The sequence below is a fragment of the Phascolarctos cinereus genome, unplaced genomic scaffold (assembly GCF_003287225.1).
Source record: "Phascolarctos cinereus isolate Bilbo 61053 unplaced genomic scaffold, phaCin_HiC Scaffold_9;HRSCAF=440, whole genome shotgun sequence".
NCBI lineage: Eukaryota > Metazoa > Chordata > Mammalia > Diprotodontia > Phascolarctidae > Phascolarctos > Phascolarctos cinereus.
Window position 1 is genome coordinate 231,314,930 of NW_027556402.1, and position 12,332 is coordinate 231,327,261.

The 12,332-nt window shown below is 44.9% G+C and overlaps 1 protein-coding gene across 2 annotated transcripts in view; it reads right to left on the reverse strand.

Annotated features, from left to right (window-relative positions):
- LMO2 (LIM domain only 2) overlaps nt 1–12,332 on the reverse strand; it is a 165,987-nt gene that overhangs the window by 10,445 nt on the left and 143,210 nt on the right. Inside the window, exon 1 of one of the 2 annotated variants that reach the window (XM_020963949.2) lies at nt 3,495–3,789. The exons of the other annotated variant lie outside the window; for it this stretch is intronic. Within the exon in view, the coding sequence (XP_020819608.1) occupies nt 3,495–3,535 (41 nt within the window). The 5' untranslated portion in view covers nt 3,536–3,789. Of the gene's footprint in view, nt 1–3,494; nt 3,790–12,332 lie in introns of those variants that run through there. 2 annotated transcript variants of the gene reach the window in all.

A 12,332-nucleotide genomic window follows, 5' to 3' on the forward strand; every position in this document is an offset into this window, starting at 1 on the left:
CATAAAATGTGTTTAGGGGTATGTGTGTTTCTGTCTCATGAGTGTATACTATTGTGAAAGTGCCCACCCAGCATGCAGTGGAAAGACATAGCTACCTTCAACAGCTGTAAACAGTATAGATTGTCACAAGGGCACATCATAATCTGAAACCTAAGACTGTTTAACAAACAAACAAACAACAGAACTCTTAAAATGGTTTTAAGAAGTCATGGCAGCCGAACACTGCTGTTTTTCCTTTGTTTCCACAGAGGTGAATGACAGTAATTTAGCATGAGGGCTTTGACTTCCCCTTTCCTGAAAAAATGATTAATATTCCAGATGTCTTCATCCAGATGTCTCCAGCACTTAGCACAGTGCCTGGCAACAGCAGGCACTTAATAAATGTTTATTGATTGATTTTCACAGCCATCCACACAGAATTCCCTCTCACCTCTTCCTTTTTGGGGGCTTCCAAGATGTATGTGGCACCTTTTAAACCTGTTTCTCTGAATGGCTGTGGATGACACAACCACCCAATCAACTATGAAAGAGAAGAATTCATGCTCAGCTGATGCCAACTGACTGGAATGAAAATGGAATTGCCTTTAGATTGCTTACAGAGAGGCAGTGGAGTCCAGCAGATGGAAGAACTGACAAGAGATCCCATGGTTATTATGCTATATATTAAATGCCAACCTCTTGAGCAGTCCAACTACCCAGAATGGTAAACATTTCTAAATGTGTTAATAGTTAAGGAAAGGTGGGGTGAGAAAGGGAGTGAAGGGAAGGCTAGATAACAACTTCATGCCAAAAAAAGCCTAAAACACTTCACATTTATTAAATGTCTACTAAGTCCAAGGCAGCCTCATTTAATAGAGAGAGTCAGGAAGACCTGAGTTCAGGTCGGACTGCCTGTGACATATAGGTACTGGCTGTATGACCTTGGGCAAAGAATTTAACCTTTCAGTGCCCACCCCCCCAGGCAAACCTCTAGGACTATAAACTGGAAAGCAGGTACCCCTTTTCTTTTAAAAAGGGAGTTTTATCACTGGGAGTTCTTAATCAAGGAAATCCTAAGTGTCAAGGGGGAAAAAAAGCCTGTAAGATGGGGATAAAGAATGGAATGGAAAAACTGCCCCTGCCTTCCAGAAGTTTGCTTCTGATTAATTGGCCCGACTCAAGGAAGCTCAGAAGGCTTTTATCTATCTACAACATGGGGAAGTTGCCACAAATGACCCAATCTCCTGTAAGTATGGAGTTAAATATCTTAGAAGAACGTGGTCTACATTTTCAAATGTTAAGCAAAAGCAAGTATTAAGATGGCCTAAGATAAGATAGCCTCGGACAGGACAGGATGAGATATTATCCCGCCATCTATTTCACAGAGTTCTTACTGTAATTGGTGTTATAATAGCTCATTATCCACAGTCAGAGTTCTGTTTAGTGAGAATTCCAAGGCAATGACTAAGTAGGAGCACCCCCAAATGAATATTTTAAATGCTCCCAGAGTGTTTTCAGGCTTCTACACAGCAAGTGGCCAATTACAGCTGCTGGCCCCTTTTCTAACTCAAAGACCCAGCCTGGATTTCTTGGATCATTTCTTGAGGTTTTCTATTTCTTTTTGTTGTTGTTGTTGGGTTTTTTTGATTCTGATCGACAACACCCAGGACAAATTATGTATCGACTGGCCATTTCACAATTGGCTGGGCCTGAAATGCCCTGGGGGGGGGGGCAGAAAGGAGAATGACCCAGGGAATGGAGTTAGTAAGTCAACAACATTTATGGCATAACAGAGGTGTCAGGTTTTCAATCTTTGTCTAGAATTCAAAGTTTCCAAAGAACAAATATCTAATATTTATCCTTAAGAATACTGATCCCTCCCAATTTATCGGCTAATAAAAGGAGTAGTGAATGAAGGGCTTACTAACCGCAGTGGCATTAGGTATTGACTGACAAACCTATAGTATTCTGCTTTGCAGTCTTTCCTCATGGTCTCTTGCACACAGCAGGGGCTTAATACATGTTTATTGAGTTGAATTGACCACAGCAAGAAAAAAACCCCAACTACAGGGTATTTTTATGCCAAGATATACTTTGAGATTTTCATAAGAGTCAACAACCCTTTAAATGCATCAAGTAGACATAATTTCTGTTTCTAAGCATAGATTTGCCCCCATCTCTACCCAACCACTCCAGGGGAATTTATTTGAAGAAAATGATCACAAACCTCTCTACTTTGGAGCTCGGGTCTTGACCTTCAAAACTGCATTGCGATATTTACATACTCTTATTCTATTAGGAGCCCTTCCGGTGTTTTATGAGACTAGCAATGGGCTTTTATATCCTCTATCTCAGGATAAGGCCCAGGCAAACAATGCGAATGAAAAAATACTTCAGGCTGGAAAGTCCAATTATTTCAAATAGCTCCGATAAATGAAAAAGGAAAACAAAAGCTTCAGAAAGCACAAGTGGATCTCTCATTTAACTGACCCCTTCAGTGGTGTGTAAGGAATCCTTTCAACAGATTAGCCTACGTGGGCTTCAAGGGAGTAAAAAAAGTCTCCAAATTTGGCAGCTAATGCATTTTAAAATTAGTTTAAGGAAAAAGGGTTTTTTTTCCCCCTCCTTCACAGATAACCCCAATGGTCCCTTCTTCCCTACCTACCTCCCCCAAAAAACACAAACCAATATTTAAAGCAGGAGCTTTGAAGACACCCGTCTTTCAAGACACCTCTGGCCTCTCAATGCTTGTAGACGTCAGAGATAGCCTGTTAGCCTCTAACTGTCCAGGGAGCCCAGAGACATTTCTAACACCATTGTTTCCTCTCATAGCACGAAGCTGCTAGAGTCCCTCTCCTCCTGCGGCAGGGGAAGAGAGAAGCAAGCTTTGGGACCCACTCGGAATTACACTATTTTCAGCGGAAAGAGGGAGAAAGAAGAGGGGCAGGAAAGAGAGACTGGCGCCGTCCCTCAACTCCCGGAGCCTTCTTGCCCTCTTCCACCTGCACGCCCAAGCCCGGCTGAGCTCACAGCAAAGTTGGCCGGCACACCTCGCTCCGGGAATAAGCACAAGTTGAGCATCGGTCCGTTCTTGACCTTCGGCTCCGCTCGGGCTGAGCCCGGCGTGGGGCAATGGGACCCTGGTTAGAATCCCAACCTGGGCTCCTCTCACCCCATCCAGCCAAGGGATATCTACTCATTCCGCAGGGGGTTCCCATTCCCCCAGGGGCAGGGCCACGCAAGCGACTGGGACGCCTAATCCTCCCCACTGGAGGGGCCCCCTCGTGGGGGGAGGGGATGGGCAGCCCCAGGGAAAGGCGGGCTAGCCAGTTGGGAGGCCAAGTTCACGGAGGCGCGCAGCGGGCGATCACCAGAAGCCCCTCTTGGATCAAGCCCCTCCCTCTCCATCCCCACGGGATACAAGAGGTCCTGGGCGCAGCACGTCCATACATACCCGCGCCCCCACCCCCACCCCCTGGACGGCTCGAAGGCTGGAGTACGGAGAGGCCACTTACTCGGACGGGTCCAGGCTCTTCCTCTCGATGGCCGAGGACATTGGCGAAGGGGGTGGCGCGCTGCTGGGGGTGGGGGTGGGGGGCTCCTTTGTCGCGCAGGGCCGGGCGGGCGGCTCGGCACCCCCTCGGGTCCTGGTCCTCCTCCTTCTGCCCCTTCTCGAGCAGCTCTGCTGCCGCGGCTGCTCACCGGCTGACTCTCCCCTCCGCCCTCAATGACATTCACGGGCTCCCTCGCAGCGCCAGGGACAGAGAGCGAACGAGGGCGAATCCCCCGGAGTGGGGGGCGGAGGGGAGGTCAGGCGGGGTGCGGGGCCTGGGGATGGGATGGGACAGGATGGGATAGGGTGCGGGGCTCGCTCTGCCTGCCTGCCTGCCTGCCGGGGCCCCCAGCGTAGCTCCACTCTATCCTGGCTCCGGGACTTAACCCTCCATCCCGGGGAGCCTCGCCTGCGCCTCTGCCTCCGGGTCCGACTGCTTCTGCTGCTGCGGCTGCGGCTGCGGCAGCGGCAGCGGCAGCCTGGGCTCGGGCTTCCTCCTGCCCCTGCTGCGGCTCCCGCTCCGGCTCCGGCTCCGGCTCCTGTCCCTGTTCCCGCTGCGAACCTGTGCCCCGGAGTCCCCCGCACACCTTGGGCTCAGGCTTTCAGAGCGCGCGTGTGTGATGGGGCGGGCAGGAGGGAGGGAGGGGAGAGGGAGGAGGAGGAGAAGGGAGGAGAGAGGGGGCGGGTCGAGGGGGTGTGCGTGTCTCCCCCCTTCTCTCTGAAATGTCTATTTTTTGCTCAGCCTCCCTCTGTCTCTGGTTTCATTTCCTTTTTCCTGATCACGATTCAAATACAATAGAAGGAAATCACATTTAAAGAGACAGCTGCCCGTTTTATTTCTTTTCTTTTCCTTTTTCCCTTTAAAAAAAAAAAACTGGGCTCCTGGGGGGATTAGCAATACAAACAACAGCAGCATCACGACTGACTTGGCTTCTTAAAGGGGCCAATGCCGGGGCTGGGGGGGCTGTCTGGGCGCTGCATTGCCCTCCCCTCCAAGAACAGAGGTGGCCTCAAAATCATCCTTTGGGAATTTTCTTCATACACCCCTACCTACCTCCCTTTTTCTTAACTAAGGTTAAAAGTAAACAGGCTTGTCCCAGAGAAGAACGTTAAAAATAACAATGTTCGGAAGTGGGACCACTTTTTGGATCATAGGTTTAGAGCATGGAGGGAGCTCAGGGCTAGTTTAGTTCAATTCCTTCATTTCACAGAGAGATGGAGTGATTCTCCCAAAGTCACAAATTAAGTAATATAGATGGGATCCCAAACCAGGGTCTCCGATCCCAAATCCACCGTGGCAGATCAGCTGAGGCAGTGGGAGACACAAGGGAAAGAGCCTGGATTGTGGAGTCCGAAGTCTTGTCAGGGATAACAAATGAGCAAAGGTGTGGAGGTGGGAGAATGCATGATGCCTTCCTTAGATCCTAGTTTGGAGTTGCAGAGGTGTCAAACAATCCAGAAGCTTGAAATAGATTAAAATATAATTGAGAGATGTTTAACCAAACAAAAATACAATACAACCTGGATAATGTTAATTTGTGGTTTTCTAAGTCAATGTATGATTTGCAGGGATCTGTTTCTATGTTTAGGGCAGTCGGCTAGATCTACAAGACTTGGGACCAAATTCTGCCTTAGATATTTTCTACTTGTATTACCTTGGGCAAGTCTATTAATTTCCCTGGTCTCCACTTTCCTCGACTGTCAAATGAGGAGGACAAGGACCTCAATTTCCTCTTTTCTCAAACGAAGGTTAGAGTTAGGGTTAATTGGCCTCTTGCACTTTTGCGTCTAGGATCTTCGGCATTATTTCTAGCCACACAGTCAGCCTGTAAGGAGTACAGGTCACAGGCGTTAAGGATGAAAGGGAGGCTTGTCCAGGTATTGGGGATGGGTCAGTTTAGGCACCGCTGTGCAGTGCTAGGGACCACAGTAGGGGCGGGGGAGGGAGATATCTCAGAGCCTGTGCAGGGCTCTCCCCATCCACCTCCTCTGTCTCCCCTCCTTGAAAATGATGAACCGATCCAGTGGTTTAACCTGTTCACTTATAAATAGCCAGTAAATAACTGTGCAAATATGCTGCCCTGAATTAATAAGTAATAACAGGAAGATTCTTTTGCCTTTTCCCCCAGGCATCCGGAAGAAGCCAAATAAGATGTTTTGATTTTCTGGCTATTTTACATTCACCTTCAAAGGCAGAAATAGAAAGGGCAGGGCAGGGGGATTCATACTTACCAAGTACTCTGTTTCCACGGAACTCAAATTGCCTTAGAAACAGCCTCATTAAAAAGCATTTCTAAACTTTTTTTAAAAAAGCATGTATTAAGGGCCCTAGGCAGTAGGGTTTTAGAGAAAGCTTGATTTGTAGTAGAATGAGGGCTGTGCTAGTCACTAACCCAGTTACTTTGGACAAGTAGCTCCTCATCCCTGGGTGTCAGTTTCTTCGTCTGTAAAATGGACTTAATCTCTATAGCTCCTTCCAGCCCTAAATTCATGCTTCCTGACATGGGAGTATAGAAAATGATAGATTTAAAGAGCTGGAAGGGACCTCAGATGCTAAGTTGGCCAATTCCCTCAATTTCCAGATGAGGAAACTGAGGCCCAAAGTCAGGATTCGAATCCAGGTCTTCTTATTTTAAATCCCAAGTTATGCCTATTGCACTATATCCATTTGCTACCAGAAAAGAAATTCAGGGAGGAACTCACTGTTCCTTTAAAAAATAATTCTACTGATATCTTGTTTTTACATTACTCTTATTTCTGTGTACATCCCTTGTTCTTCCCCTACCTAGTAAGCCATCCCTTAAAACAGAGAATTTGAAAAGAAAGAGAAAAAAAATCATTATTTTGTATGCAGCTTTTTGGTACATATTTATTTGCTTGCTTCCTCTGCACCCCCCCCATTAGATTGTAAACTCTTTGAGGGCAAGCATTATTTTTTGCCTCCTTTTGTTATCTCCAGCACTTAGCACAGTGCCTGGTACACAGTAGGTGCTTAATAAATGTTTACTGACAACTGGTTGTTGAAAAGAGAAATCAAATGCTTGTACCTTTCAGGGCTGTGGGTCCAGAGGCCAATCCCCACTACAATGTCAAGCCTAATCCCTGGACTACAATGCATATTTTTATCCCTCCTATGATTCTCTGACCTTCTTGCCGAAGAACTGGGTCCCTGACAATATTAACTAAATGTATTTTTTCTGGAGTCAGGAGACAGCTAAAGGAGCCACTTTGTATCCACACCCTTCACTATATATTTTTAAGTTATTAATATAAAAAGACATTCTTGTGCTCAGACACTTCCTTTTAATGGGAAAAGCCTCCCAGACTTTCTCAGGCAGCCTGAATTATGTGATAAATATTTAATGTCAATACATAATCACTGTACAATCAGGAAGGAGAATAAAATTCACAGGGGTCCAGGTCCTAACTGTTTTATAATTCAGAGGATTGGAGAGATTGGGAAGTCAATTGCAAAGTGAAGTGAGGATTAAAATAAAGGCTTTCGCAATTTCCTTAAGAAAATAAATCCTTTTTTAAAAAAATCATGGACAAGCTAAGAATTTTCTAAAGAAGAATTTTACAACATATTAATGTTTATTATCTCTGTGCGCAGAGAGTATGTTTGCATTTCTTTGCTCTAATTAAACCTGATAACAAGCCAGTTATTGGCTTACATGCTTTAATTCTGAATTGGGGCAAGTATCAGTCATGAAAAGAAATAGATCTTTGGATTCCAGAATGTAAAATCTTCTAGATGGGAATACCATGGCCAACTTTTTTTTTTCCATAAAGTTTCTTTTTCACCAGCATGCTTTCAACTATGGCCTAAGTGTGCAATGAGAGAAGAGAGAGAGAGAGAGAGAGAGAGAGAGAGAGAGAGAGAGAGAAGAGAGACAGACAGACAGACAGAGAGAGAGAGAGAGAGAGAGAGAGAGAGACAGAGACAGAGACAGAGACAGAGACAGAGACAGAGAGACAGAGAGAGAGAGACAGAGACAGAGACAGAGAGACAGAGAGAGACAGAGACAGAGACAGAGAGAAAAAGAGACAGAGACAGAGAGAGACTGCAAATAACTTTGGGCCAGCTCCTTATCTTCCCCAACTCTTGGGGGAAAACTTCCCTAGAGAAGATGAATATTTGGAGTGATATCTTTAGATTTCAATTTCACACATAGTGGCTCTAAAAGAGAAATCCTCAGCGAGAGGATTGCAGTTCCTTTCAATGAACAATTAAATTGCTCAAATTTAAGTTTAGCAATCATACCCTGGCCTTGAAAGGTATTTTTATTAATAACTTTCAAATAATAATAGCTCTGTTTTATCTCCTCTCCACCCCACCCCCCAACTCAGTGCAGCTCGAGGAAACCTCAGGATTTAGGGTAGGGACAGATTTAGGTTTTGGAAAAGACTCTTAACACTTATTGGAAATGTGTCCTTAGGCAAATCACTTTTCCCTTCTGATTCCCAGTTTCCTCATCTGTAAAATGGGGAGAATAATACCTTATTGCATCCCTTACATGCTTATTGTGAGAAAAGCCTCGATCGGGAGTCAAGGGGTCTTGATTTGGGGGCTACCTCTGCTATGTGACCTTAGGCAAATCTCTAGACTGCTCTGGCCACAATTCTTTATCTTTAATAAGGGACACTGACCTAATGACCTCCCAGATCCCTTCTAGCCCTGACTCTATGGTCCCAAGATCCTTCAAGCATGATACAACTATGAGTTTTTATTGTTATTATGTAATAGAAAGGGAAGACCTTGTATGGACTTATCTGTGCACATAGTATATAGTGGTCACCACTAGAATATAAGACTCCTGAAGACGGGAGCGATTACATTTTTGTCTTTTTATAGCCCCAGTCTTAACATGGTGTTGAGTGAAATGGCATTTATGAAATATCTACTATATAATAATATTAATATAATAGCTGTTATTGAAGCAGCTCAGTGATGCAGTGATAGAGCAATGGGCCTGGAGTCAGGAAGATCTGAGTTCAAATTTGACCTCAGACACTTACTAGCTCTGTGACCCTGGCGAGTCAGTTAACCCCAATTGCCTCCAGAGGAAAAAAAAATATGGAAATTGATTTTTAAAAGGGTTAAGTGACTTGCCCAGCATCATATAGCTAATAAATGTCTGAGGACAGATTTGAACTCAGGTCTTCCAAAGCCCAGTCCTGGCACTCTACCTGTTTCTATTTACTGGTCTATTTATCTCAGAGTATCTGGGAAAGAAAATTGGGATAAATGTGACCTATTGTTATAATTTGCCTTCCATAAACAACAGTTATTTTGAACTTTTTAGTGGCTAACAATTCATCAAGGGGTGGGGAGAACCTGGATGAAACTGAAGTCATTCTCTACCCAGAGAGAATAAAATTCAAAGCATTCTTTCCTAGCCCAGTGTCTCTCTTATGTCTGAGAAAATTGCCTCGATTAGAAATGAGATTTTTTTCAAGTTAGGTGTTCTTTCTTGAATGTCAATATAAAGATGGCATAGTACATTGGACTCAGTCTGGAAAAACCTGGCTTTGTACCTTTGTCCACGTCTTTCTTAGCCAGGCAATTGTGGACAAGTCATTTAACCTCTCTGAGACTCGGTTTTGTCATTTGTAAAATGGAAATATTAATTCCAATTTCACTTACCTCACAGGGCTCTTGTAAAGTAAGTGCCTCGTAAACACCAGAGCCCTGTATAAATATGAATTGTTATTGATGTCATTAGGAGACAGTCTGGGGCTACAAAGAAGCTGCATGCATCATGTTTCTGAGGCTGGCTGGATCCTTTTTTTAACTGTTGTCATTTTCCTCACTTCTTGCCCATCTCATCTATAATTCTTTCCCAGGAAAAGAATATTTTCCTGTAATTAAGGTGCTATTGCTGTTGAACATTCCTTTAACTGGAATGGAAATATGAATGAAAAATGTAGCTCTCACTGGGAGCATGCCAGAGTGGACCTCACCCTGCCCTTTGTTTCAGCCCTTAGAAGCAGAGCCCTTAAAACATTTGTTTGCAAGTATTTGCACCATTTTAGTGTGAGAGGAAGAAAAGAAAGAAAGAAGGGAGAAAGAAAGGAAGAAAGAAAGGAAGAAAGAAATCAGGGAGGGAAGAAAGGATGGAAGAAAAGAAAGAAGGAAGGAAGAAAAAGAAAGAGAAGGGAGGGAGGAAAGGAAGGAAAGAAAAGAAGGAAAAAAGAAAGAAGGAAGGAAAAAAGGAAGGGAGAAAGAAGGAAGGAAGGAGAGAAGGAAAAAAGAAAGGAGGAAAGAAAGAGGAAGGAGAAAGGGAGGAAGGAAGAGAGGAAGAGAGAGAAAGAAAGGAAGGAAAGGAAAGAAGGAAGGGAGGGAGGCAGGCTTGTTTGGCTTTGACTATGACTCCTTAGACAGACTGGGCTCCATCTCTCTTCTCTCTCCTGAGTCACGCACACATCACTAGCTGCCTATCGGACATATCTAACTGGGACGCCTCACAGTTTTTTACACTCAACATATACACCACAGAACTGCCCACAAACCCTCCCCCTCTTCCCAACTTCCCTGGTTTTTTCCAGAGCATCCCCACCTCAGCTTCACCCTCGCCTCCTTCTTGTCACTCATCTCACGTGTCCAATCAATGGCCACGTCTTTTTGTCTCTTCCTCCAACACAGTGCTTGCCCCCATCCCCTTCACTCGCCTCACGAAGACAGGGTCCTAAGTCAGGCCCTATCCCCTTTCACTTGGCTTGTTCCAATGCCTTTCTCATTGGTCTCCCCGCATCAAATCTCTCCCCAGAAAGCTACCAAAGGGATCTTCCTATCACAAGTCTGACCATGTCACTCTACTGGCTTGGCTCCTTACTTGCTCTAGGGTCAAACACAGACTTTTCTGCTTGGCGTTTAAGGCCCTTCTCAGCCTAGGCTCTAAGCCACCTCTCCTGTGTGTTGGCCTCTTTCACTCATTCCACGTTCCAGCAAAGCCTTGCTTTCCTTCACCTACAGTCAATCTCCCATCATGGTACGTTGGCACAGGCTGTCCCACATTCCTTCCTTGCCTCTGCCTCTTAAAATACCTTCTTTCCTCCAAGACTCAGCTTTTTGAGGCCTTTCTTGATACTCCCAACCCCTAGCTGCTCAATTATCTCGTACTTACTCATTTATTTTATTTATTCATTTACTTAGGTTGGACTTATGTATGCCCATGTTTTCTTCCCTAAGCTCCTCAAGGGTGGAAACTGCTTTCTTTTTTTGTCTTTGTAACTTCAGACCTAGCACAGTACCTGACACACAGTAGGCACTTTATAAATAAATATTTATTGATTGAGTCAACAAGGGCACCTGCCGGACAGGTAAATGTCACAGCTTTTTCAGAGCTGGTTAATGAATGTTTTCATAGAGCCATAACATTTTAGACTTGCAAGAGATCTTACAGAAAAGGTCTTTTTTTTTTCCTACTTCTGTCTCCCCATATCGTCTCACCACTCCTAAACTGGGACCTTGAACAATATGGTCACACAGTGCCCAGTCCTGACAGGACCCTAGTCTCATTGACCTCTGCCCTGCTCAGACTCCATCTAAATTACTATGCTCAGTCTGGAGCACCCATTTTAGGAGGGTCATTGATCAGTTCAGAAGAAGGCAACCAGCATTGGGAAGGGCCTTGAGTCTATAACATATGAAAGGTGGTTGAAGGAACTTGGAAACTTTAGCCTGGAGAGGGCAAGACTGGGGAGATGGAAACATAATAGCAGTCTGGTGTTAGAGCTAGGTGGTGAAGTGGATAGAGCACCAGGCCTGGAGTCAGGAAGACTTATCTTCCTGAGTTTGAATCTGGCCTCAGATACTTACTAGTTGTGTGGCCCTGGGTAAGTCACTTCACCCTGTTTGCAACAGTTACCTCATTTGTAAAACGAGCTAGAAAGGGAAATGGCAAACCACTCCAGTATCTCTTCCAACTAAATCCCAAATTGGGCCATGAAGAGTCAGACATGACTGAACACATAGAAGAAGGCATTATACTGAATCTGCTTGGCCTAGGGGACAGAACATGAATAGAACAATTAGAAGTTCAGACAGAAGTTGCAGACAGACAGTAAATTTTGGTTCAACAGAAGGAAAATTTCCCTTATAATTTGACCTGTTCCAAAGTGGAATGGGTTGTCTTGGGAGTCTGGGGTGGCCCCTGACTGGAGGCTTTCAAGGAAAGTTTGGCTGGCCACTCGGTAATAATGACTAGCCAACGAAAGGCAGTGAGGGCTAGCAGACGTAGAGCAGGCCTTGAAGCTGGGACAATCTGGGCTCCAGGATTTTAACTACACTCAGTGGGGACACTGGGGCACCATTCCTCATCCTCTTCAGACTCACACTAGGCTGTTTTGAAGAGTGTAATGGGATTTGAATGTTAATTATCTTCCTTCAACATATTTATTTGTGAAAAAGTTAGGATTCCCCCCCCCACACACACACACAGTCCCCAGGATTAACTCAGCAGCTCCAGTTTGAAGGATGGATTCAGGTCCTTGGGTACCAGTGATATTCCATTAAAGGTAGCAACTGATCTTAAGGAAACAATTGGATCCTTTAAGGCCTTTCCCTGAAGGATCACCCTCTGCCCCAACCCACAAAGGGGAAATGTAACAAAACACTAAGCTGAAAAAACAGGCTCCAGATCTCATGACCTCTGACAGAAGCAAGGGCTCAAAAGTTGTCATAAAAGCTATTGCTGTCATTAACCTTTCAACAGAAGCATCAATGTGCCCTTCATTATGCTCTGTCCCTGAGAACTCAGGCAGCTCAAAGCAGAGACCAATTCGTAAGATTTCTCTA